A 25,185-nucleotide genomic window follows, 5' to 3' on the forward strand; every position below is an offset into this window, starting at 1 on the left:
TGCATTTGATGGCTAGAGATTATTAGGTCGGCCCAGTTTTGAGCAGCACGAGGGCTACTCTTTCCTCTTTACACTGCTTAGCAGTAGGAGTAAGTCAGGAAATGGAGAGAACACTGGCACCCCAGGACTCTGAACTATAGATATTTATGGCAAGTCTCATATGACTTTCTTATAACCATACCCTGGAAGATACCATATCTGAATTGTCCAACAGCAGTATTTTGCAAATTGCAGGTCAAAACCATCAATGGGCTCTAGAGATATAGCACAGTGGTAGGGTGCTTACCCAGCATGCACAAGGCCCTAGCATCAGTCCCAGCACTATTAAAAAAAACCCCCAATTAGCTATTAGTGTCATAATAATCAATTTGAAGGGTCTTAATCAGCATGTTTTATTAATGAAATAGGATGGAAAGGAATAGAAAATACCAGAATGAATCACACATTTTGTTTCAGAGGCAATGTATTACATGTTCCACTGGGCCATTATATAAATTGTTTCTTGCTAGGGGCCATGCTCAAAAGAGCTTGGAAGCCATTTCCTATGGTGCCTTATCTATTCCCAGCAGGTTGCTGTGTCATTTATGACAGTTTGAGCCTCATCCTCCTTGCATGTAACTTCATGAAGTAAGATTACTGTTTGAATCATGTTTCCCTTCCTGCAGTGACTTCTGCCATGCCTTACATTTGATGGTCACTTAGGAAACTCTGTAAGACTTACTGTATGCTTTCCTGCTGTGGTTTCTAAGGAAACTTCTAACACATACTTTTAGATTTGTCAAATACTGTTTGTAATTCTGTTTTCATCTGCTAATACCAATTCTGTGTGTCAGCTGTGCGTCAGCTTGTGTCAACACAAACATTACATTTTAATCATCTTTTCCTTATTTCTGACTACTGTGGCCCAAACATAGCGGATAAGACCGAAACTAGTTGTGTTTTGGCTACTGTGCTGATTTGAATTTTTGTTTCTCAAAGAGCTCCTTCAGCTGCTGCTCTGTTGTGGCTTCCTTTTGTTGCATGAGCTCTGCTGTCCCTTTGGTCACTCCCCAGGCATCTGGCTTTGACATGGAAGGGTTGTAGGGCCTGCCAGAGGCTATCCGAAGGTTCTGCCAGTACTCCTTCCGGGCCCTGAGTGAACAGAACATACAATGTCATGGTGTCCCCAGCATCAGGCTCCTCCCCCAGCATCAGACTCCTCCCCCAAGCGGCACACTTTAGCCACTTCCTTGAATACAGCCATCTTTGGACTCTCAATGTCTCAAAGAAGGCACAGTGGTATGCATCCAAAGATATATCCACCCCTAGGTTCTGTAGGTCTGTACTATATATAAGCAACTGTGTCAGGTAGATAGTTTGTATCCAATTAATGTCTGCTTTATGAAATGAATCTGATCCCTCCATAACTTTCATCTTCTAGCTGATGGAATCCTTCAAATCTGCCTCTCCCCAACCTCTTCTATATTTCTTTTTTTTCCTTTTTGTGCCAGTCCTGGGACTTGAACTCAGGGCCTGGGCACTGTCTCTGAGCTTCTTTTGCTTAAGGTTAATACTCTACCACTTGAGCCACAGAGCCACTTTTGGCATTTTCTGTTCATGTGGTACTGAGGAATCAAACCCAGGGCTTCATGCATGCTAGGCAAGCACTCTACCACTAAGCCACATTCCCAGTCTCTTCTATTTTTATATTAGGCAGATAGTGGTTTTTATGTAGCTTTTTTTTTCACATCTATACTGCTAGTAAAACAGTTCCACTGGTTTTCTTTTCCCCAGTAGTCAGCAGTCTCTAAGTCAGAAACTACACATTTCTTTAGTATTCCTAGTCCCTAGCAAAGGGCAAGATATGAAATGTGTTTTTTTTATTGTTCATCTCTACCACTGGAATGTAAGTTCTGAGGGTAACGACCTTGCCTTTCGTATCTACCTTTGCATTCTCAGCTCTGAAAATGTGACACAAAACAGACTCTTAAAGAATATTATAAAATTATACTTCAAACAATCACTACAAGTCAATGTTAGCATGGATGTTGCTTTACACTGTGTATACTGTGGTGGTCACATTACATCACCACTTAAATGATTTACATTTTATATTCCTAAAGCCTTCTCCAGAAATAAACCATAGGATTAAAAAAAAAAATTAAAACCTCTGTGGGAGAATTTAAAGAGGTTGCCTAACTCTTTATCTTCATAGAGCCAGATAGTTCCTTCCTTCCAGATAGTTTTCAGTGGCCTCCCTTGGACATCTGCACAAGTTTGGGTCAGGAAGTGTAGCTGAAATACTTACCTTGCTCTAATCCAGGGTTTGGTGTGCATGTCCAAACCACTTCCCCAGCTACCATGTTTTTCTGAAGCTGGTGGCAAAAACCCACGCTCTGGGGCCAGCTCCTCTGCAATTGCTCTGATGTGGTAGGGCTCAAATCCACAGCACCCACCAATGTACCTGACCCCCAGGTTGTAGGCCTCTCGGGCATATTTTTGAATATCCCATCTGGTGGCAACTCTGGGTTCCAGTCCTGTAATAAATGGCATCATATTTGAATTTTTCTTAAAAACCATTAAATACTTTGTGTTTATATATCTTATTTTACATTGTGTGGTTGGTAGCCAGCCTTCTGGATGGTTCTCAATGATTCCTTTCCTCTGATAGTGTCATCGAGGATGGTCTGTGAAACTAGAAATACATGACAAGAGGGATGGTCCATGACTCTAGAGTCTCAGTTATAGAAAACATGGCTTCTGCCTTGCTTTTTCTTGGGGCACTCACCCTTGGGGAAGCCAGCCGCCATGTTGTAAGAACACTTAAGCATCACCATGGAAATTCCCATGAGCTGAGAACTGAATTCTCTAGTCAACAGACAGCAAGACAGTGACAGCAACTCCCAAGAGTCACCTAAACAAACTAGAAAGAAGATCTGTAGCTTCCATCAGGCCCTCTGCTGCCAGCAGCACCAGCCAACATCTGGACTGCAGGCATTTAAGAGATCCCGAAGGAAAGGTCCCTGTTCTTGAATTCCTGACCCACAGAAACAGCAAGGAATTAACACGTGCATTTTAGAGCCGCTAAGTTTTACAGTAACATATTACACAGAAACAGTAACAAATGACTTATCAACCTTCCTCTCTGGTTCTGGTAAGTCTTCATCTTAGGTCTCTGGGCACCCACAGAGAACAGAGGATAGAGTCTAAGGACTTTACAGTAGGCTCTGGGGCTGGCCCTTGCCTTGCCCTGCCCTGCCCTGCCATCTCGATGGCTTTGTTAATCAAGGTGGACTGAACCCCCTTTCCCTGCCTTCCTTGGCCCTGATGCCAACAATTCCTTTACACCAATCTGCTTTGTCTCATCAACATCTGTTGTACAGCAACCCAGCCCAGCCCAAAGGCTTTGGAGTGTCTGAGGCATGTTTGAAGGAGGGAAATGATCTTGGAAGATCATAGTTTTAACTTTATATTTCTGATGAGAAAATGAAGATTTAGAGAAGTTTAAGGACTTCTTGAATGAAGTTGTACACGGTAACAACAGAATTAAAACCACAACCAACTTGCTACTGATCCCGGGCCTGGAGGTCAACTTTTATCACCGACCTCAGAGCAGTTTTGCTTGGTTATTACATTTTGGGGAGAGAGTTGGCTTGTGTTGTCTTGTCTTGTTTTTCATCCTTCTCCTACTCTTTAATATCAAAAGAATTCGGGTTGTTGGGAGAACTAGAGGAAAAGAGATCAGACTGTGCAGCCCTTTTCTTTCTTTGGAGGGGAAGTACTGGACTTTGACTCAGAACTTCAGCTTAATAAGCAGGCATGGGTGCTGTCCCTGCTCTCTTCAGCTCAAGGTGAGCGCTCTACCACTTGAGCCACAGCGCCACTTCTGGTTTCCTGGTGGTTAATCAGAGATAAGAGTCTCCTGGATTTCCTGCCCATCTGGCTTTGAACCTTGATCCTCAGATCTCATCCTCCTGAGTAGCTAGGATTACAGGTGTGAGCCACTGGCACCTGGCTACTATCTAGTTATTTTTTAGATGTGGTCTTTCAATCAATTCCCTCCCTCCCTCCCTCCCTCCCTCCCTTCCTTCCTTCCTTCCTTCCTTCCCTCCCTCCCTCCTCTCTTTCTTTTCTTCTCTCTCTCTCTCTCTCTCTCTCTCTCTCTCTTCTTCTCTTCTCTTTCTTTCTTCTTCTTCTTTTTTTTTTTTGGCTAGTCCTGGCGTTTGAACTCAAGGTTTGGGCACCGTCCTTGAGCTTCTTTTTCTCAAGGCTAGCACTCTACCACTTGAGCCACAATGCCACTTTTCTTTCTTTCTTTCTTCTTTCTTTTCTCTCTCTCTTTCTCTTTCTCTCTCTTTCTTTTTTTCTGCCTGAGTCTGGCATAGAACCATGATCCTTCTACCAATGTGGCTAGGATTATGTGTATACTACCACAACTGTTTGTTGAGATGGAGTCTTGTTTTTTGCTCAGGCTAGCTTCCTGGTCTCTTGGGTTACAGTTGTATTCCAACATACCTGGTCCAGTCACCATCTTTGCTATGACAAAAGCTCTTGGTTATAGATTGACTTGAAATTTATCAAACAAAGGTATTTAGACAACTTATAAAAATGTTCATCTTACCAAAGGGAAATTCTGGGAGATCAATAAATCCCTGTTTGCCGCAGTCAGGGGTATGGTAGGCCAAGGGCTGGCTCATCAGGTAAGCTTTCAACCGGGCAGCCTCCAAGCCCTCTTTCATGAGCTTCACTGTCTGTAAACTAATTGTGGGGTCAAAGTGGCAGTTCACCCCAACAATGGAGGCTCCTGCAAGTGTGGAGAACAGGTTAGCTTTAAGGATGTACCCCATACCAGCAGGTCCCATGCTCCTCTCTCCATAGAGAAGCTTTTATTGGGATGAATCTGAGACATACCATTTGGTCCTCCCTTCCCACAAACCTGTCTCACCAGTGAGCAAGAATGATGGCTAGCCAGCAGGAAGTACTTTCTGAGAAAAGTGTTCGGGAAACTCTGGTATAATTGAAGTGTCACTTAAGCACATTTGGTTGTCCATCTTTTTATCCAAAAAAATCATTATTAGAGGTGGGTTTTTTTTGTTTCAAATTTTAGCAGTTTTTCAGTGTTTGACGTTAGATTGCAAGCACAGTAATTTTTCAACATCCCACACTGCTAGATGGTACCTGTGTTTACCATAGTGCTGCTCATTAGAGGCATAAATAAATGTTCCTTCCTAACATGCCTGTCTAGTAATTTTACTAGGCTTCTTGGTCATAACAGCAGAAAGTAATTTAGGTGGAAGTTTTTCAGAAATCTGTTGTCTAGGAAGAATTTTGTGTCTAGGACCAGTGATTTGGGGAAAAAAAAGCCACCTCAAAAATCTTTTGACTTGAGCTAACCAATATGTGTGACATCCTATCAATCATTTGGACAAGTTTCTCGATTACTGTTCCTCTCCCTGCTCCCAAGACTTACAACTACATGGAGTTATCTTCCTACAGCTTTCTTCTACATGCACACATGTGCATGCATGCTGGAACTGGGACTTGAACTCAGGGCCTAGGCACTGTCCCTTAGCTTTTTTGCTCAAGGTTTGTGCTCTACCTCTTGAGCCACACTTCAACTTCCAGCTTATTATGGTTCATTGGAGATAAGAGGCTTGTGGATTTTTCTGCCCAGGCTGGCTTTGACCTTGATCATCAGATCTCAGCCTTCTGAATAGTTAAGAGCCTCCATGTTTGGTTCCTGTTAAATTTGATTAAATGAGAATAAACTGTGTTTTAAAGGATTTTTTTTTCTTTTGTCGGTTGTGGGACTTGAACTCTGAGCCTGGGCACTGACCCTGAGCTTTTCAGCTCAAGGCTAGTGCTCTACCACTTGAACCACAGCACCACTTCCAGTTTCTGGTGGTTAACTGGAAATAAGAGTCTCACAGACTTTCCTATTCAGGCCTGCTTTGAACCGTGATCCTCAGATCTCAGCCTCCTGAATAGCCACTGGCACCCAGCATAGAAGTTTTTTTTGAAAACTTCCTTCGTATTTTTACTTGTATCTGGACCAAGGATAATTTATCAGCAATTACTAGACATGATTTTGGAAATTTTCTCCTCTAGAGGATCTAAGAGACAACATATATTATTCCATCCTCTTGCAATGTAAAGAATTCCCAAGTAGAGTCTTTACTATTTTGGGGCTTTTACATTTTTGATAAAGTATATAATCATAAAATTGGCCATTTAAATCCTTTTAAATATACAGCTCAATGATGTTAACCATATACACAACACTTTGTAGCCATCGTCACTACTACTTTCAAAGCCTTTCATTGCCTCAAAGAGAAAAATCTATACTCCTTAAGGAAAACCTCCCGGTTTCCTCCTTTGTCCTTGCTTTCTGGTAAGCACTAATCTGGTAAGAATAGGACTGCCCATTCTAAATATGTACGTGAACTCATATAATATTTGTTCTTTTGTGAATGGCTTATTTAATGTGTCATGATGTTTCTAAAGTTTATCCCTGTATAAAATATACTCCAGCAGTAGTCTTCCTCATGACTAAAGAGTATTCCATTGCATGGATATACCATATTTTGTTTATTATTCATCTGTTGAAGGGCTTCTGGGATGTTTCTACCTCCAAAAAGGACTTCTTTTGGATGATGCAAGATGTTATTCCTACACAGATAGACCAAGAACAATGACAGACAAGAGTCTTGGGGGCTGAGAAGGTGGCTCAGTGGTAGAGCGCTTGCCTTGCATGCCTGAGGCCCTGGGTTTGATTCCTCAGCACCACATAAGCCAACAGAAAAAAGCCGGAAGTGGCGCTGTGGCTCAAGTGGTAGAGCGCTAGCCTTGAGCTGAAGAGCTGAGGGACAGCACCCAGGCCCAGAGTTCAGGCCCCACGACCAGACCCCAAAAAACAACAACAACAACAAAAAAGAGTCTTGTTGGATGTAATGAAATTGATACCAATGTCCAAACTCCAGAAGCATGTAGTGTTTTGGGGCAGGTGATATGGTGGGCCTCAATGGGCCTTGAGCTGAAGAGCTCAGGGACAGTGCCCAAGCCCAGAGTTCAGGCCCCATGACCAACAAAAGAGAGAGAGAGAGAGAGAGAGAGAGAGGGAGAGGGAGAGAGAGAGAGAGAGAGAGAGAAAGACAAGAGAGAAACAAGTATAAAATTTAAACTGAATATCGAAAGATGGATGAGATTTATTAGATAAATATTTAAGCATAACTGTCTTATTCATTAGACACAGGGCACTCAGTGCTGAACCAAACAGATATGGTCTCTGCCTTTGTGGAATTAATAACCTAGTAAGGGGGCCAGACATTAAACAGACAAGATGAGAAAGGCCATGAGAGACATAAGGGTGGGTGGTGGTATAAAACATGAAGTGCATCTGAACAGAATGATGATGGAAGGACAAGATAGATGCAGGTCGGCATCCCGGCCCATTCCCCAAGCCCTGTGAAGGCCTCCTGGCAGTTTTTTTGAAAACAATTAACTTGCTCCTCATCGGCCCTATTTTATATTTCCCAGTCCTAATGAGAATTATACAATTTCATTCCTAAATATAAATATCTGTTATTGTTGATGACAAGCATGAAAGGATTTTTATGAAAAAAGCAAGTATTGAGTGAAGAATCAGATATTGAACAAATCACCATTCAAATTTTCTCCATTTCATAGTGATCTGGGTTCCTCCCAGGAGGGAGGAATCACTCTTGACTTTAAAATAAGGCAGTTTTGAAAACAATTCCTATAATTGAAAAAACACCCATTGCTAGGAAGTTGTATAAAAAGATATATTAGGTGGTCAGTATTTCATATAAAAAAAGTTTTGTTTTTTGATTCATTACACCAATTATAAAGAGAAAAACATGCTTATAACTTATGAAACTGGAAAAATTTGGGTAAGTACTTTTCAAGTTATTAATGTTTAAGAGCCTGTACTTGAGACAAGTTTAAAATAAAACATACTTGATCCTAATGTTTCTCTTGATGTATCAAAGTACTCTTCTCATTTCTATGTGCTAAGGTTTCTAGCAAGGTCTAGTAGCCTCCCTCCAAAAGGTGTGTGTGTGTGTGTGTGTGTGTGTGTGTGTGTGTGTGTGTGTGTGTGTGTGTGTGTGTGATTTTTCTTAAAAATCAAATCAATTCATAGTTGCCATATATCTCCTTGGTGTATGCCAAGGAGTACATGTGGATTCTGGCAGGGATGTGTGTTTTTGGATGCTATTTTAAGAGACTCATTAATTGCAAACAACTTACCTGCTTTCACCAAACGCACTGCACACTCGCCAGGGGTCACACCATGCAGGTCTCCTTCTGGGCCAATGCACATGGTAGCAGCCACTGGTTTGCCAGATACTTTCAAGGCCTCCACTGCCCATACAGCTTCTTCCACGTGTTCAAAATACTGAAATCAGTTAAGGTCACAAAACAATGTGAACACTTACTTTATTGTTAACTATTGTTTACTAAGTTCTTTTTATTATTATTATTATTATTTTGGGTCCGGTCATGGGGCCTGAACTCTGGGCCTGGGTGCTGTCCCTCAGCTATTCAGCTCAAGGCTAGCACTCTACCACTTGAGCCACAGCGCCACTTCCGGCTTTTTTCTTGTGTGGTGCTGAGGATTCGAACCCAGGGCCTCAGGCATGCAAGGCAAGCGCTCTACCACTGAGCCACCTTCCTAGCCCCTAAGTTCTTTTTTTTAACAGAATAAAATGGAATTGTAATTACTTAGTGTGAATTACGGTCATAAGATTTGAAAAGAAAAACTATATATTAGAAACTAGGTGGGTTAGCATACTCCCATAATCCTAGCACCTGAGAGGCTGAAGCAGGAGGATTGCAAGTTTGAAACTACTTGGGCTACTTAATGAGACTCTCTCTTAAAAATAAAAACAACAACAACAACAACCCCCCACTATAACATTCACTGAATCAAAGTTAGCAGAAAATTATACTGTAAAAAGATTCTGCTGGGCACTGGTGCTACTCAGGATGACTTGAGGATCATAGTTCAAAGCCATCTTTGGCAGGAAAGTCTGTGAGACTTTCTAATTAATGAGCCGAAAAATGGAAGTGGAGCTGTGGATCAAATTGGTAGAGTGCTAACCTTGAGCAAAAGAGCTCAGGTCCTGAGTTCAAGCCCTGACTGAAAAAAATAAAGATTCCAAAAACTAAATACTAGTCTTTATTGGCTCTGGACTCCACATGGACAGCGTGAGATCAATAGGCCAGCAAAGTGCACTTTATTTATCTGATCTTGGATCACTAGTGCTTACCTCTGCAATGAGGAAGTCCACGTTCTTCTTCATGAACACCTCTAACTGCTGGGCAAATATTTTCTTAACTTCAGTTTCACTCTTACAGCTAAGATACGAAGGTGTCTGACTCACACCTCCTGCCACCAAAGCATCTCCCTCATCAGCCACTTGCCGGGCAATGTCACAAGCAGCTTCGTTGACTTTCTGCCCCTAGAATGGGTGACAATACATCTGTATTTGCACTTGAAATTGAAAACTATCATTGGTTAAACTCCCATGAGGGTATGGAATTACAGCAAAGGCTTAAGAGGGTAAAATGTATGAAAATATCACAATGAAACCCTTTTGTATAATTAATACATGCTTTTTTTTTTTATCAGTTGTGGGGCAAAACAAAAACAAAAAGTAACAACAAAGAAGTTTTATCCTCAAACAACAACACTAATTAGACTCATGGAATTTTAGATCTCCCTGTTTATTGTAGAGATGAAACTATTCTGGGAAAAATGGTTTGCTCAACAACACAGGTTATGATTGTAGCTGATTCAGGCACTATTCCATTAGTTTCTGGACTGCTTGAGCCTGTGATCTTTTCCAACACTGTGCACATTAAAAAGTGCAGATTTGTAGAGATGTCCACTTAGCAACTTAATCAAGAGACTAGCAGGATGATTAATCATTAAGTAGCTCTCTCTGATCTGTTTCATTAAATGCTTTTCTGTTCATTTGAGAAATTCTAGATAAAACATGAGTGTTATTCACGACCCTTCATTTTTGTAGTAGTAGACACAAAACTCAGGAGAGGCTGTTGCGTCTCCCTGTGAGGATTTGGATGGTGGAGAGAATGTGTATGCAGTCAGGGTAGGCACCACTCACTGATATCTTCTCTGCAACATAGTTTCCTCTGTTTTCCAGCTTGTCTTCACTGGCGTAGAAGGTGAAGGTCTGCATGACATTTGACCCGGCTCTGAGAAACTCTCGGTGAAGCTGGCGAACTGGAAGATTGCATGGGGGAAAAGCTGTCATTTCTGTCCATGTATTAATCCGTGGTATTTTCAAAAGATTCATATAAAAAGACATACTTTTTGTTGTATGGCATTTTGGACATCTTAGGGGTTAGCAAGAGAGAGGTCTGCACCTCCTGTGAACCTGCAATGACTTGGTGGATGAGTAGCTGAAGCTGGAGGCTCATGGTTCTGCATTTACTCTTATAGATATTTGGTATCTATTGTGTCTGTTGTTAACTCATTCATCATACACTGGCTTTCTGTGTGTATGGCACTCAAGGAAGAAGAGCCTACTGTTCTGTCTTCAGAAAACTCTGTGAACCATTCAAGAATAACTGACTGTGTTGGGCTGGGAAGGTGGCTCAGTGGTAGAGCGCTTGCCTTGCATGCATGAGGCCCTGGGTTCCATTCCTCAGCGTCACATAAGCAAAAAGAAAAAAGCTGGAAGTGGTGCTGTGGCTCAAGTGGTAGAGCGCCAGCCTTGAGCTGAAGAGCTGAGGGACAGCACCCAGGCCCAGAGTTCAGGCCCCACAACCGGACCCCCCACACACACACACAAAAAAGAATAACTGACTGTGGATGGACAATGGAGGAGTAGAAAGAGTTTCCATGGGGTAAAGAGCTATGGGGTAAAGGTCCCACAGAGGAGGTGTCATCTGAGCCAAACATGGAAAGTGGTAAGGGCATTCTCTGCAGAGGGAACAACTTGAACAAAGATCGGAAGGTAGGAACAAATTGGGCATTTAAGGGGATTGACAAACAGGCTGAGACAAGCCAGATTTTTCCTATGATCTTTGTAAAATAAGGAAAATTTAGCTTTCAGTGGGACTGGAACTTGAAAGTATGCCTTAAATCACAAGCTTGAAGCTTGTTTTATAAAAACATTTTAGAGGAAATCCCTGTCTAGCTGTGTGATACACCCAGTGCTGCTGTGGGTATGGAGAGGTCTTACATGGGGTGACAGGGCCATAGGATTCCTGAGTGTAAGCCCACCCACCCACTTGTTCTGAAGGTAGATTTCTAGAGATCTCGTGAAATCATCTCACAAAAATGTGCAAATTGTTTGTACATAAGTGCATTTTGCAGTGCAGTAAGACTATATTGTCATCAGATTTTTCCAAAGGACAATGGTGCCAAACAGTTGATGACAGCTATTCTGAATAGATTTGCCTATCCCTCCAGGCTGCTGCTTCTTTTGAGGGGAGAATACTGGGAAAGGAACTCCAGGGCCTTGTATATACTAAGCAAGCACTGCACTGCTGAACTATGTCTCTAGTCCTTGATTTTATGAGACAGGGTCTCACTCTGCCTAGATTCTGTCTGTCGCATCACAGATATGTGCCAACACACTCAGCAAGAAATGCAAGTTTTTGTAATTCCAAAATCTATAGGATCAGATAAAATTATGCAGCATTTCTCTTTTTTGGGGAGGGGGGTTCAGTCGTGGGGCCTGAATTCTGGGCCTGGGCGCTGTCCCTCAGCTCTTCAGCTCAAGGCTAGCGCTCTACCACTTGAGCCACAGTGCCACTTCCTGCTTTTTTTTTTTTCTGCTTATGTGATGCTGAGAAATCGAACCCAGGGCCTCATACATGCAAGGCAAGCGCTCTACTACTGAGCCACCTTCCCAGCCCAATGCAGCATTTCTTGAGTAGAATAACATCTAAGACATTTGGGAGCAAACTGTGCCTGTACTAACACAAAGGTGTTTATAAGTGCATGCCCATTGATATGGTAGTCACATGTGCTGATACAAAAAGTATATATGTGTTTGATTTCTTGGTGTGTGTGTGTATGTGTGTGTGTGTGTGTGTGTATGTGTATGTGTGTTTGCGTGTTCACGCATGCATGTGCTTTAGGCCAATAGGAATGTCTTGTAATATGCAGTATATATACTGTACTAATTTTCTAAAATCCAAAACTTCTAGATTCTAAACCATGTTTGATCCCAAAATAATTTGGATAAAGGATTGTGGACCTGCAGCATATCTTTTTCTTTATTGCTGTCTCTGGCACTAAAAAGTTAGGCTTCAGGCACCAACTATATAAAATGCTTCCAACAGAGCCCAACAGGGTGCTGGCAGAGCCAAATATCATAGAAGACTTCAGTCCCTGGCTGAAAGGATTAAACTGAAAGATTTGGAGTTTCTATTAATTCTTGAAAAGCATGCAACTTTCAGAAGAAAAAGCAAATATTAAACACACATAAGCCCAAAGTAAGCTGGACACGCCTGACCAAGTAATAAAAACAAGCTTTTTTATATACATATAAAGGGAGAATGGAGCATAATACTGGCCTAGCAAAGACAAATAAGGTGGTGATGGTGAGGGAGTGGGGTGCTTGGAATTGAGATTTCAGAGGTGGGCAGCTCTCGGTGATGGTAAAGCCTAGGAGTATGTGGCTAGTTGGGGTGGGGAGGAAATTGACGGACTACCAGGAAAATTGCTGCATCATCTATATGGATATTAAAGTTGGGTAGACTGGTGAGGTGGGATAGTCAGCTAGCTCTAAACTCATATAGAGTGAGAGGCAGGGATTGGAGGTCTGTAGCTATCAACAGCAGGGAGAGCCAGGGTGCTAGAAAATGTGTAAATGTATCTGGACTTAACCTAGCAGGGCCCAAGAACAAGTTTCTGCAAAGTATTGCATTCATGTATCTGTTTTGGTTTTGCCCATGAACTTGGGTCAATTGAAGGTCCATTCTGAGAATTTAGAATAAAGCTATGTACCAACCTGCCTCAGGGTGCTCCACAGCAGCTTCTGGGGTCCAGGGTCCAGCCTTTACATAGCCCCTCTTCTCCAATGCAAAGACAAACCCTCCATCTCCAATTACAACTTCTCCTGCATTTAAGCGTTCTAGGATGCCCTGAAATTACAGATGAGGGTAAGAAAGGAGTTTATTTTTAAAGCAATTTTGTATTTGAATGCTTTTGCTAAACATCCTTGAGAAGTATAGTTTCTTTAAAATTCTCAGGAAAAAATACATCAAATATTTTGTACACAAATTTATGGCAGAATACTCATAGAGTGGAAATGTGTATATTCATGTGTACATGCTGTGTGGGGTGGTATCTTTCAGAACACATGAATGCATATTCAGGCGGGGTTGTGTGTGTGTGTGTAACTCAGTGGTAGATCATTTGCCTAGCTTGCCTAGGCCCCTGGTTTGATCCTCAGCATACCTCCTCCACACCTCCAAATGTACATTCTTTTAAATGTTTGCATATAAGGTTGTTGTCAACTGTAGTCACCCTAATGAGGAGCTCTCTTTCTCTTCTCCTCTCTTTTTATGTGTTGGGGATGAAACCAGGGCCTTATGCATGCTAGGCAAGTGCTCTACAAGTGAACCATGCCAATCCACAGCCCTGATGTGTATGTTGTTAAATGGCAACTGCTAGTAGTCCTGTTTAATCAATGAACTAGAGGATTAAAGAGGTAGAAACTCTTACAATACTCTACACATTTCAAAGACGGAAAGGTCACAAGACACTTGACACAAACAGAAGGAAGAAGATTCTAACATAGGTGACTAAACCATTTAAAGGATTTTTCTCTCTGGCATTAAAGATCATTTTTCACAGTAGCAGCTTTGCTATCCATCCTGGAGACTGAGATGATTTATGTCCTGCACTACACCAAGAACAGGGAAAAAGATGAGTAAAACATTTATGAAATGGTTTCTAGCCCATTCTCCACACCTATTCCATTTACAAAACTGCAAGAATCACCCTGACTTTAATGTTTAAGAAATGAATTTTGAGTTGATATTTTTAAAGGGCTTTATAGACTAGAAAGTAATTTACTAGCGTAACTGAATATTTTTGCAGTTTGGAGACTCAGACTTTAAATAAAAGGTACCCTACCTTCAATTTAGGTTGCTGTTTCTGGTTTTATAAATGAGAAATTAAAGCCCAGAGTCCCTGAGTAATTTATACAAAGTCTTCCAGACTCTTTTGTCCTTAAATGCTATCCTAGATTTGACTGTAAATTGAATTGAGGGGGAGAGTGAGATAACCCTGAGAAAACTGTAAACTCTAAAGACGAGTTTGGAATGTATTCACTCTGTCTCATTTATTGCTACTACAAGTGGACAAAAATTTTTAAAAGTGGATATAACAAGGCCTATATAAATGTGTGAGGCATTCATAAGATTGTGCACCCAATTCCTCTTCATTTTCTTAGAATCTCATTGCAATCGTCTTCCCCTCCACAGTTCCATTCCATGCCCTTTGGACAGCAAATGCTCAGAGAGAGGAAACCAGGGGCATTTTTACCTTAGAGCAGGAAGCTTAGTGGGGGATAATTCTATTTACTTTTGAATACCTTTTTATTTTTTTAATTTTTAATTTTATTTTTTGGGGGGTCCAGTCGTGGGGCCTGAACTCTGGGCCTGGGCACTGTCGCTCAGCTCTTCAGCTCAAGGCTAGTGCTCTACCACTTGAGCCACAGCACCACTTCTGGCTTTTTTCTTTTTGCTTATGTGGTGCTGAGGAATCGAACAGGCCTTAGGCATGCAAGACAAGTGCTCTACCACTGAGCCACCTTCCCAGCCCTTGAATACCTTTTTAATTAAAACATTACCTTTAATTAAAACCTATGGTTGACCGTAGGTTATCAAACAAGTACAAAAATACGGAATTGTCCACATGTGATTTTTGAAACCCAAACATTTGGCATGATTACAATGTGTCTAAATGCTTGTCTTAAAACAGCAGCTTTGATCAATGTGACCTAATTAGCAAGAAAAATTATCTATCTATCTATCTATATCTACACAAACATTTCTACTAGTGCAGTTATATCCTAAACATAAAACACATCAGTGAGCTACGACTTTACACCAGCTTTTGTGCTGTTTGGTGGCAGGGTAGGAGGGACGACTCAATGAACATACTGGAATGTGCTATGAAATGGATACTATTTTGTGAAGAAGTATTACATGTGTGTTGTGTGTGTTCGTGCGTGCGTGTGTGTGTGTGTGTGTGTGTATCAGTCCATTTTTATTGAAAAAGGTGCCTTGACAGTAACTAGCAGAACATATGGTAAATGTGATGAGCATGGTTCTTTGTGTTACTAGTTGTTTATAATGAATTTGTATTAGCTCTGCAACATATTTGATACTCATATATGCAAACAAATTACTGTCCACATTTTATCACTGATGGGGGAATGAGGGCAACAATTTACTCTATTGGAGACCCCTGTTGCTTAGATGATTCTTTAGAGACCATTCTTTAAAATGGTGAAAAATTTGAATTTGCATCTTGAGGGAAAGGGTTAGAATCCATGGCTATATGAATGGGCCAGACCAAGAAAAACAATTAATTGAATCTCTGTAGGGATTCTAGTCCACATGGGCTATTCACTTAGTAAATGTGTGGGGGCTGGAAGTACTTCTCAACCTATTTCAACTGATAACAGCCTGTAATTTGTCATTTCAGCATCAGGGTCTGGCCTTGGAAATATTTAATCGAATTCACCTTTTTTTCCTGTGCAGAGGACCTTTTGATTTGTTGGTGGTTCCTTTAAAAAGTGGTCACCCCATCAGGGCTCGGCTGCCCCCCTGTGCCTCACAAATCAAGGGTTAACAGCTGGCCTGGACCATTGCTGCCTCTCACTTATCTCCTAGTGCCAGGTGTGTGGCTGGTCGTGGTGGTAGCAAAGGGTCCAAGTACATTTTGTCCCCCCTCCATCCTTCTCTCCCTTCCCACCAGGTATAGGAGATGCTGGTCAGCCCCTCCCAGAAAGCACTGGGAAAAGTGAAGTGATGGGCTTGTTAGTCCGGAGCTAGAACTGCTGGGTTTGGGGTTTAACAATTTTTAACCAGCAGCTTTTCCTCAACAGCTTCAATCATTCTGCCCAGTTCTTCTCAAACTGCTTTTGAAGCTGGTGTGGTGATTTTTTTTCTCTCTCTCTGTGATTGTTGAAACAAATCGTGGATGAAACCTACCATTACCCCACCAACGTCTGGCCTGGGTGCGGCAGCCGCGGGGGCACAGTGGGAACCAGCCGCACTTGCTTCTTGGCACAGATGGGAAACGGTCTTATCTGGGTCCTCGCGCTCCTGGAGCCCAGCCCCTACATCCTGCATGGTACCAACCCGCGCCACTTTCAAGGGCAGGAAATCGGGCCTGGGGGTCTAGAGTAGCATTTCTGAGGAGTAATCTGGTCTTGGGACACTGGACTTTGGAGGAATCTTAGAGCTTGGAGGCCCCTTCGAGGTGCCTTTGGGCACAGTCGGCTAGGATCACAGGGCTTACTCTGGTCCAGAGCGCAGCTGGGGATGGAGAGGAGGGAGAGGAACTCCAGGGGCACGCCCTCCCTGCACGTGGGGTGAGGAGTGAGGGCTTTGAAGTCTGTGGCGCCCCCAGAAGGACGCTCTGGGTTGAGACCGGCGGGGAGGAGGTCGCTTGGTCTGCAGCCAGGCTGCGGGGGGCCTTTCCGCACTCCCTGAGGAGGTTAGCACCCGGCTGGCAAGTGGGACCCAGAGCACCCTCGCGCTCCCAGGACACTCACCTTCTTGGATTTTTTCCCAACGGGAGCCATCTTCGTGATGTGGGACAGGCACTCAGCAGCCGTGGACCGAGCAGGCGAGCCTTTCCTCTGGTAAAGCTGGTGCTACAGCAGCCCCAGCCTGCCTCGCCCCTTTATACTGCCTGGCTCGTCTGGGGGGTGGGTTTCCAGCCCAGGCTTGGTCCAACACGAGCCTCGGGCATGGACCCGCCTACCAGCCTGTGATTCCAGCCCGGTGATCATTAGGAAGCTACCCGCTGAGGATATGTGGAGATTGTTTTCCCAAGTGGGTGGGAACACCGCCCAAGAAGATAACAGAGGAAAAAAAAGAAATTGGCATTTGCTCGCTGATCTATGCACTGTCCCCTTTTGGCCCAGTGCAGGGCCCCGACCTTGATCTAGTGCTCTCTTGGCCAGGAGCATGTACCTTTACCTAAGAAAGCCACCAGAGGAGCCCCCTAAGGTTTCCATTCAATACTCAAATATTTGCCCAAAGCCAGGAACTCGATATTAGTGAGAGAGGAAGAACTCATTTCAGCCTGAAGTGTGAACTGAGTGACAGACATCCATGTGAACTTAACTATGGCATTTATAGAAGAAGTCAATGCTAACCCTGAAATTACGAAGATTTCCAAATGATTTCTACCTTATATGAAAACATACATTGCAATGTCTAGTAATACAGTATCATACTGAGAATATTTTTTGCAGTATTTAAAAAGGACAAGCCAATTGTCATTTATATAAGAAAAATGGAAATGTGTTTTGAAGACCTCAAAATTCAGCATGAACGCTTTGTTTATGCAAATGTATAGATCTTAGAAATGAAAAGAAATGAAAATGTTAACAGTAGCTATCTGTTGGTGGTAGAATTAGTGCTTGTTATTCTCTATGTTTTATAGTATTTCCCAAATTTTTTAAAATTTTTTTTGTCTGTGGTGGGGGTCTGAATTCTGGGCCTGGGCAGTGCCCCTCAGCTCTTCAGCTCAAGGCTAGCATTTACCACTTGAGCCACAGCGCCACTTCTGGCTTTTTCTGCTTATGTGGTGCTGAGGAATCGAACCCAGAGTCTCATTCATGCAAGACAAGCACTCTACCACTGAGCCACCTTCCCAGCTCCATCCCAAAATATTTTTAATGTTCTTTTTTTTATAGTACTGTGGGTTGTACTCAGGGTCTCATGCTTACTCCTTTACTGCTCTACGACACTTGAGCACACTTACAAAACAACTTAAAAAACAACAACAACAACAAAAAACAGTTAAAATGTTTTTTCTCAATACTGATTTTTATGGTATTTTATTACCTTACACTAGTTGTATAAGGAGGTTTTCATTGTGACTTTTCCATATATGCATACAAGCTATCTAGATCAAACTCACTCCCTCTATGGCTAGCTCCTACCTCTTTTCCTCCTTGGCCCATATAACATCCTCAGTCACTTTCTCCATAGCCCACCATCTCCCTGCTATTATTCTAGCCCCTTCCCAACAGACCCTGTTTTACTTTATTGTTACTCTTTTTTATTTAGTGTGTATCATTGTACCAAGGAGTTTGACCATGTTTTTCCGACATGCACATACTATGTTTTTCTCAGAATTAATCTTCTCTATTGCAATGGTTGTCAGTCAACAAAAGGTGACAGCAGGCATTATCCATTTTCCACTTTGTCCAAAGGCAGTATAACTTTGAAGAGATTTTAAGCTAGTAGCATTAATTTTAAAAATGAATTATTAAGCTGGGTGGGTGTGGTGGCACACAGTAAAATTTCAGAGGCTGAGGTAGGAGAATCAAGTTTAAGGCCAGCTCAGATGGCATAAACTCTGTTAATATAGTTTTTAATAGCTATTGATATAACCACATGGCAAAAAAAAATTAAAAACCTTACAAATCTTTTTTTTTGGGGGGGAAGGGGTCCAGTCGTGGGGCCTGAACTCTGGGCCTGGGCACTGTCCCTCAGCTCTTCAGCTCAAGGCTAGCGCTCTACCACTTGAGCCACAGTGCCACTTCCGGCTTTTTTTCTTTTTGCTTATGTGGTGCTGAGGAATCAAACCCAGGGCCTCAGGCATGCAAGGCAAGCGCTCTACCACTAAGCCACCTTCCCAGGCCCAAACCTTACAAATCTTTCGCCAGTTGTTTTTACCCATTCCAGCTACTTCAGTTTGAGTCCCTTTCCTGGAGATAACCACTATTGCTGTTAACTACATTTCCAGAGGCATTCTATGTTTATCTAAGTATATAGATGTGAGTAAAAATTGTATTTGAGCCAGACATGGTGAGTAATAACTGTCATCCTAGCTAATAACTGTAACCTGGAGGATGAGTTGGAGGATTGTGATTCAAGGCCAACCCTGACCACCTTTTCCCCCTCATAAAAAAAGTACATGAGACTCCATTTAGTTAAGAAAAAGCTAGACATGTTGGTGCACACCTGTCATTCTAGCTATGTAGGTAGCATAAATAGGAGGATCATGGTCCAGGACAGTCTTGAGGATAAAAAATAAGTCCCTATGCAAAAAACAAGAGCAAAAATTGGTAGGGGTATAGCTTAAGTGGTAGAGTACCTCCTTGGGAGGTGCAAGGTCCTGAGTTCAAACTCCAGAAAACTTTTCCAAAAACGATTTATAGGCAGGTATTGGGATGCTTTTGTTATTTTTCTGCTTCACAACTCTCCCTCAACTCATTAGGTCCATTAACAAAAAAGGCCAGGTGGCTCATGCCTGTAATCCTAGCTACGGCCCAGGCAGGAAGGTCTGCAAGACTTTTATCTCCAATTAACCACCAGAAAACCAGAAGTGGCACTGTGGTTCAAATGGTAGAGCACCAGCCTTGAGCTGAAGAGCTCAGGGACAGCACCCAGTCCCAGAGTTCAAGCTCCATGACCGACAAGAAAAAAAAACTAACAAAAAAGAATCCATCCACCTTCTATTTCTTTCTTCCTTCCTTCCTTCCTTCCTTCCTTCCTTCCTTCCTTCCTTCCTTTCTTTCTTTCTTTTCTTTGGGGGGGGGGTCCAGTCGGGGGGCCTAAACTCTGGGCCAGGGCACTGTCCCTCAGCTCTTCAGCTCAAGGCTAGCACTCTACCACTTGAGCCACAGCGCCACTTCTGGCTTTTTTTTTTTCTGCTTATGTGGTGCTGAGGAATTGAACCCAGGGCCTCAAGCATGCAAGGCAAGTGCTCTACCACTGAGCCACCTTCCCAGGCTCCATTGACCTATTTCTTTTTTCTTTTTTTTGGGTCTGGTCGTGGGGTCTGAACTCTGGGCCTGGGCGCTGTCCCTCAGCTCTTCAGCTCAAGGCTAGCGCTCTACCACCTGAGCCACAGCGCCACTTCCAGGTTTTTTCTTTTTGCTTATGCGGTGCTGAGGAATCGAACCCAGGGCCTCAGGCATGCAAGGCCAGCGCTCTGCCACTGAGCCACCTTCCCAGCCCCTGACCTTCTATTTCTATCATAGATGATAATGACTATGTTGAAGTGCTTATTGAATGCCAGGCATTAAGCATACCTTTTGGCATTAAGCATACATTTTCTACACATAGAAGGTTAATTCCTCTACTTTTTTACTCAAGAGTCATGAAGGCAGGCAAGTAGGAAGATTATCAGCAAGATCTCTTGTTCTTTTGTCAGGATCCCAAAGAACCAAGTCCGCTTGGCTACCACTTAGAAAACAAGTTCTGTAAGAAGCTGTTCTTGGGAGGCTGCCCATGGTCTTTGAGCTCTGCTGGAGCAGCAAGATGAGGGAGATAACTACCATTGAATTCCTCTACCTTGTGCAAAGATGTTCAGAGTTCAAAATAAATCCTGACAGGGAAGAGGAGGGTTAGAGGTGGACAACCACCCCACTTGAGTTTCATAACCTCAAAAGAGTTTATTCTGTGTCTAGCTCCTGTTTTCCTGTACTTATAACCTGAGAAATATTTATTAAGCACCATTGAACAAATATTTATCAAGAATTACTCTTGGGGCTGGAATGGATTCTCTCTCTCTCTCTTTCTCTCTCCCTCTCTCTCTGTACTTCTTTTAATGGGGAGGTAGATATCATCTCATAAAAGTGGTTAAAACATCTCTTTTATCAATAGATTGTATCAAGACTTTTTCTTTTCTATTCAGTTAGCATCTCCTTTAATACTTGATTTTAGCCAAAAGCTTGAGCAGTGATGGCATCGCTCTTAAAATAAAACTGAGATTTAGTATTATAGGAAGGGATAGGGGAAACACTAGGGCTCCTAGGCATGGGTGGGAACTTCCTAAGTAAAAATCCAAAATCACAACAAATCAAAGAAAGACTGGATAAATGGGATTGCATCAAACTGAAGAGTTTCTGCGTAGCAAACAACATTGCTAGCAAAATAAATAGAAAGCCCAAAGGATGGGAGAAGATTTTTACTGTGCACCACACAAGGGCCTCATATCAAAAATATGCTTAGAGCTCAAAAAATTAAACCTTCCAAAACAAACCCTGAAAGAAACAACAACCCAATTAATAAATGGGCTAAAGACTTAAAGAGAAACTTCTCAGAAGAAGAATGGCCAATAGACACATGAAGAAATATTCAACATTTCTAGCCATAAAAGAAATACAAATCAGGGGCTGGGAAGGTGGCTCAGTGGTAGAGTGCTTGCCTTGCATGCCTGAGGCCCTGGATTTGATTCCTCAGCACCACATAAGCAAAAAGAAAAAAGTCAGAAGTGGCACTGTGGCTCAAGTGGTAGAGCACTAGCCTTGAGCTGAAGAGCTGAGGGACAGCGCCCAGGCCCAGAGTTCAGGCCCCATGACTGGACCCTCTCTCCCCCCCCAAAAAATAAATACAAATCAAAACAACATTGAGATACCTTCTCACCCCAGTTAGAATAGCCAGTTTCAATAAAACTAACAATAATAGGTACCAGCTGAGATGTAGCCAAAAGGGAATGCCACTACACTGTTAGTAGAAATGTAAACTTGTTCAACAACTCTGGAAAGCAGTATGGGGGCTCCTCAAAGACTAAACATAGAGCTTTCCAATGACCCAGCAATTCGACTCCTGGAATACCCAATAGACACAATCAAGGTCACTACCAGCACAACCATGTTCATTGCTGCATTGTTTACCATGGCCAAGATATGGAATTGACCCAGATGTCCCTCAGTGGATGAATGGATCAAGGAAACATGTATATGTAATATATATGTAATTCTGTGCTTCCATCAGAAAGAATGGCATTGTTCCATTCATAAGGAAATGGAAAGACTTGGAAAAAATTATATTAAGCAAAGTAAGCCAGACCCCCCCGAAACACAGGTTGCATGGTTTCCTTACTTGTAGTAATTAGAATGAGCCTATAAATCTACAAGTAAAAACAATGTATGGTAAAAAACAAAATCACACTTGCACATGATAAATTAAACAGGACTAAATATTCAGTGAGACTAAAGGAGGATATTCTTAGGAGAGGATCACAAAGGCTCAATAGATATGTGCATATGTTCACATAAAATGATGTTTATTGGGGCTAGGAAGGTGGCTCAGTGGTAGAGTGCTTGCCTTGCATGCATGAGGCCCTGGGCTCGATTCCTCAGCACCACATAAGCAAAAAAAGAAAAGAAAAAAGCCGGAAGTGGTGACATGGCTCAAGTGGTAGAGGGCTAGCCTTGAGCTGAAGAGCTGAGGGACAGCGCCCAAGCCCAGAATTCAGGCCCCACGACGAGACCCAGAAAAGAAAAATGATATTTATTGAAATGAACTCCAAGAAGGGAGTTTTAAAAATTATTTTGCCTTTTGTTTTTTTCTCCTTTGTTGCTAATTTTGATTTCTGTACCTTTTTGCATGTATGTTTATCTGTTTGGGGAGGATAAAGGGGAGCACAGAAATGGTGGGGACAGGGCTGGGAAGGTGGCTCAGTGGTAAAGTGCTTGCCTTGCATGCATGAGGCTCTGGGTTCGATTCCTCAGCACCACATAAGCAGAAAAAGCAGGAAGTGGCACTGTGGCTCAAGTGGTAGAGCTCTAGCCTTGAGCTGAAGAGCTGAGGGACAGTGCCCAGGCCCAGAGTTCAGGCCCCACAACTGACAAAAAAAAAAAAAGAAAAAAGAAAGAAAGAAATGGTGGGACAAAGGATGAACTAATTCAGCAGCAATACTCACTAGACACTGTTGAAAACAAACTAACTTGTGGGGGGAGGGGAGTTGAGAGGGAAAAAGGGAAGAAAATGAGGGAAGAGGTGTCACGTTCAAAAAGAAATGTACTTATTACCTGACTTATGTAACTGTAACTCCTCTGTACATCACTTTTATAATAAAACTAAATTTAAAAAACTGAGATTTTGGAGTTTAGCTCACTGGTGGCATGCTTGCCTACCATGCACAAGACCCTGGATTTGACCCTCAGTATTATGTGAATAAATGCACACACAATAAATAGCCAATCCCAGATCTTTTTAGATTAAAAATGTGTCATTTAAACCACTGAAATTGTTTGAACACTGTGTTTAATGGTATTTCACGTTTCAGCAGTGTAGAACTGTTTACCAACTGTTGACATGGAAATGTATCCAATTTCTATGTTTGCCTTGGTAAAACCACTGTTTGAAATGGAATGTAAACTTAATATGTGCAGGGTTCACTCTACTCTTGTGCTGGGCTGGATCCCATTCTGATGAGCTATTTTTTCTGGCTCTCATGTTTGGTGTTCAGCTTCTACTACAAGAGGGTATTATTTGAGGTCGCTTATACCTGTAATCCTGGAGTCTGAGGATCACAGTTGAGAGTAGGAAAATCCATGAGACTTATTTCTACTTAATACAAAAAAAGTAGAGGAGTTATACTCTCATTCTCACTCTCTCATATACATATATACATATATATTCATATATGAATGTATATATATTATTGGGGGGAATTTTATATATATAATTAATCCCTCCAATAGTCCCTAAAGTAAAAGTTTCACTGCTTCCCACTGTCATTGACCTCAGGTAATTTTATTACCACTATCCAGGAAATAATCACGGGCTGGTGGAAGGGGATTTTCTTTGAAAATTCTTACCCAGGGGTAGGTGCAGGGGATCTCTTCATTTTACCATTTCTGGCAGTTCTTCATTACCTATGTTCTTGGTGAAGGTCACATTCAAACATCAATTCCAACATATCAAACCATATCACATGACTACCCTTGTTAGACATTGGCATTGGTGTCTTCACATGTAAAATTAGAAGCTGGGTGATTCTCATATTTGTCTTTGAAGTTGACTTGGCATAAACTTAGGACATAAAATAGCTTTTTCCTAGAGTGCTTCACTTTTCCTTTGTATAGTAAGAACTGTTTTTACACACTCAACAATATATTTGCACAAGCATTTTTTTGCTCTAAGCTTGTTCAAGGATCAATATTCAATGAATACTATCTCCATCTTTCTTTTTTTTAAGTTATTGTTTCCTGGGGCTGGGAAGGTGGCTCAGTGGTAGAGCACTTGCCTTGCATGCTCGAGGCCCTGGGTTCGATTCCTCAGCACCACATAAGAAAAAAGCCGGAAGTGGCGCTGTGGCTCAAGTGGTAGAGTGCTAGCCTTGAGCTGAAGAGCTGAGGGACAGCGCCCAGGCCCAGAGTTCAGGCCCCACGACCTGACCCAAAAAAAAAAAAAAAAAAAAAAAGTTATTGTTTCCTTTTAGGCACTACTAGAGTTTGAACTTAGAGTTTTGTGATTGTTAGTCTTTTTTTTTTTTTTTAGTAATATGAAATGAGTTTTATTATCATTTACTAAAGTGTTACGTTATTAGTTTCTTAATTTCATCATTATAAAAAATATGTCATTGTCAAGATTCAAGTATTAGTTAAGATTAAATTAGAGGATTGATAAGTAGTATATAAAAAATGCCCTTCCTGCTCATTCTTTTCCCCCTAAATTTAGAACTGAAAGTAAAGAAAAAATCTTTGGTGCTGAGGTTGCCTAGAGAAGCTTGTGACTTCAGGCAAATGAATTTTAATAAATATTATATCTTCATAGGTAATTTCTTTTTTTGTATGTTTTTTATGTAAAAATGCTGTACAGAGCAGTTACTGTTACATGAGCAAGGTAATGAGTACATTTCCTATTGCCTCCTCCTTTTGTTTTTCCCTTACCATCCCTTTCCTCCCACATCCACAACTACACCCCTCCCACCAAAGTTGTAAAGTTCGGGCTGGGAAGGTGGCTCAGTGGTAGAGCGCTTGTCTTGCATGCCTGAGGCCCTGGGTTCGATTCCTCAGCACCACATAAGCAAAAAGAAAAAAGCCAGAAGTGGTGCTATGGCTCAAGTGGTAGAGCCTTGAGCTAAAGAGCTGAGGGACAGCGCCCAGGCCCAGAGTTCTGGCCCCAGGACCGGACCAAAAAAAAAAAAAAAACAAAGTTGTAAAGTTCGTTTTCAACATGGTGTCTTGTATATCTCATTGTTACAATGAG

At 42.1% G+C, this 25,185-nt stretch overlaps 1 protein-coding gene across 1 annotated transcript; it reads right to left on the reverse strand.

Moving 5' to 3' along the window:
• Positions 1-397: 397 nt before the first annotated feature.
• Positions 398-16,845, reverse strand: Bhmt (betaine--homocysteine S-methyltransferase). Its single transcript, XM_042690892.1, has 8 exons — positions 16,773-16,845; positions 12,990-13,122; positions 10,128-10,246; positions 9,270-9,461; positions 8,248-8,395; positions 4,601-4,783; positions 2,288-2,516; positions 398-1,131 (listed from the first exon to the last, which is right to left on the reverse strand). The coding sequence occupies exons 1-8, from the start codon at positions 16,800-16,802 to the stop codon at positions 945-947; spliced, it is 1,221 nt and encodes a 406-aa protein (XP_042546826.1). The 5' UTR covers positions 16,803-16,845; the 3' UTR covers positions 398-944.
• Between the last annotated feature and the right edge of the window lie 8,340 nt (positions 16,846-25,185).

The sequence above is a fragment of the Dipodomys spectabilis genome, unplaced genomic scaffold, assembly GCF_019054845.1.
Source record: "Dipodomys spectabilis isolate Male_0828 unplaced genomic scaffold, ASM1905484v1 ptg000140l, whole genome shotgun sequence".
Lineage (NCBI taxonomy): Eukaryota > Metazoa > Chordata > Mammalia > Rodentia > Heteromyidae > Dipodomys > Dipodomys spectabilis.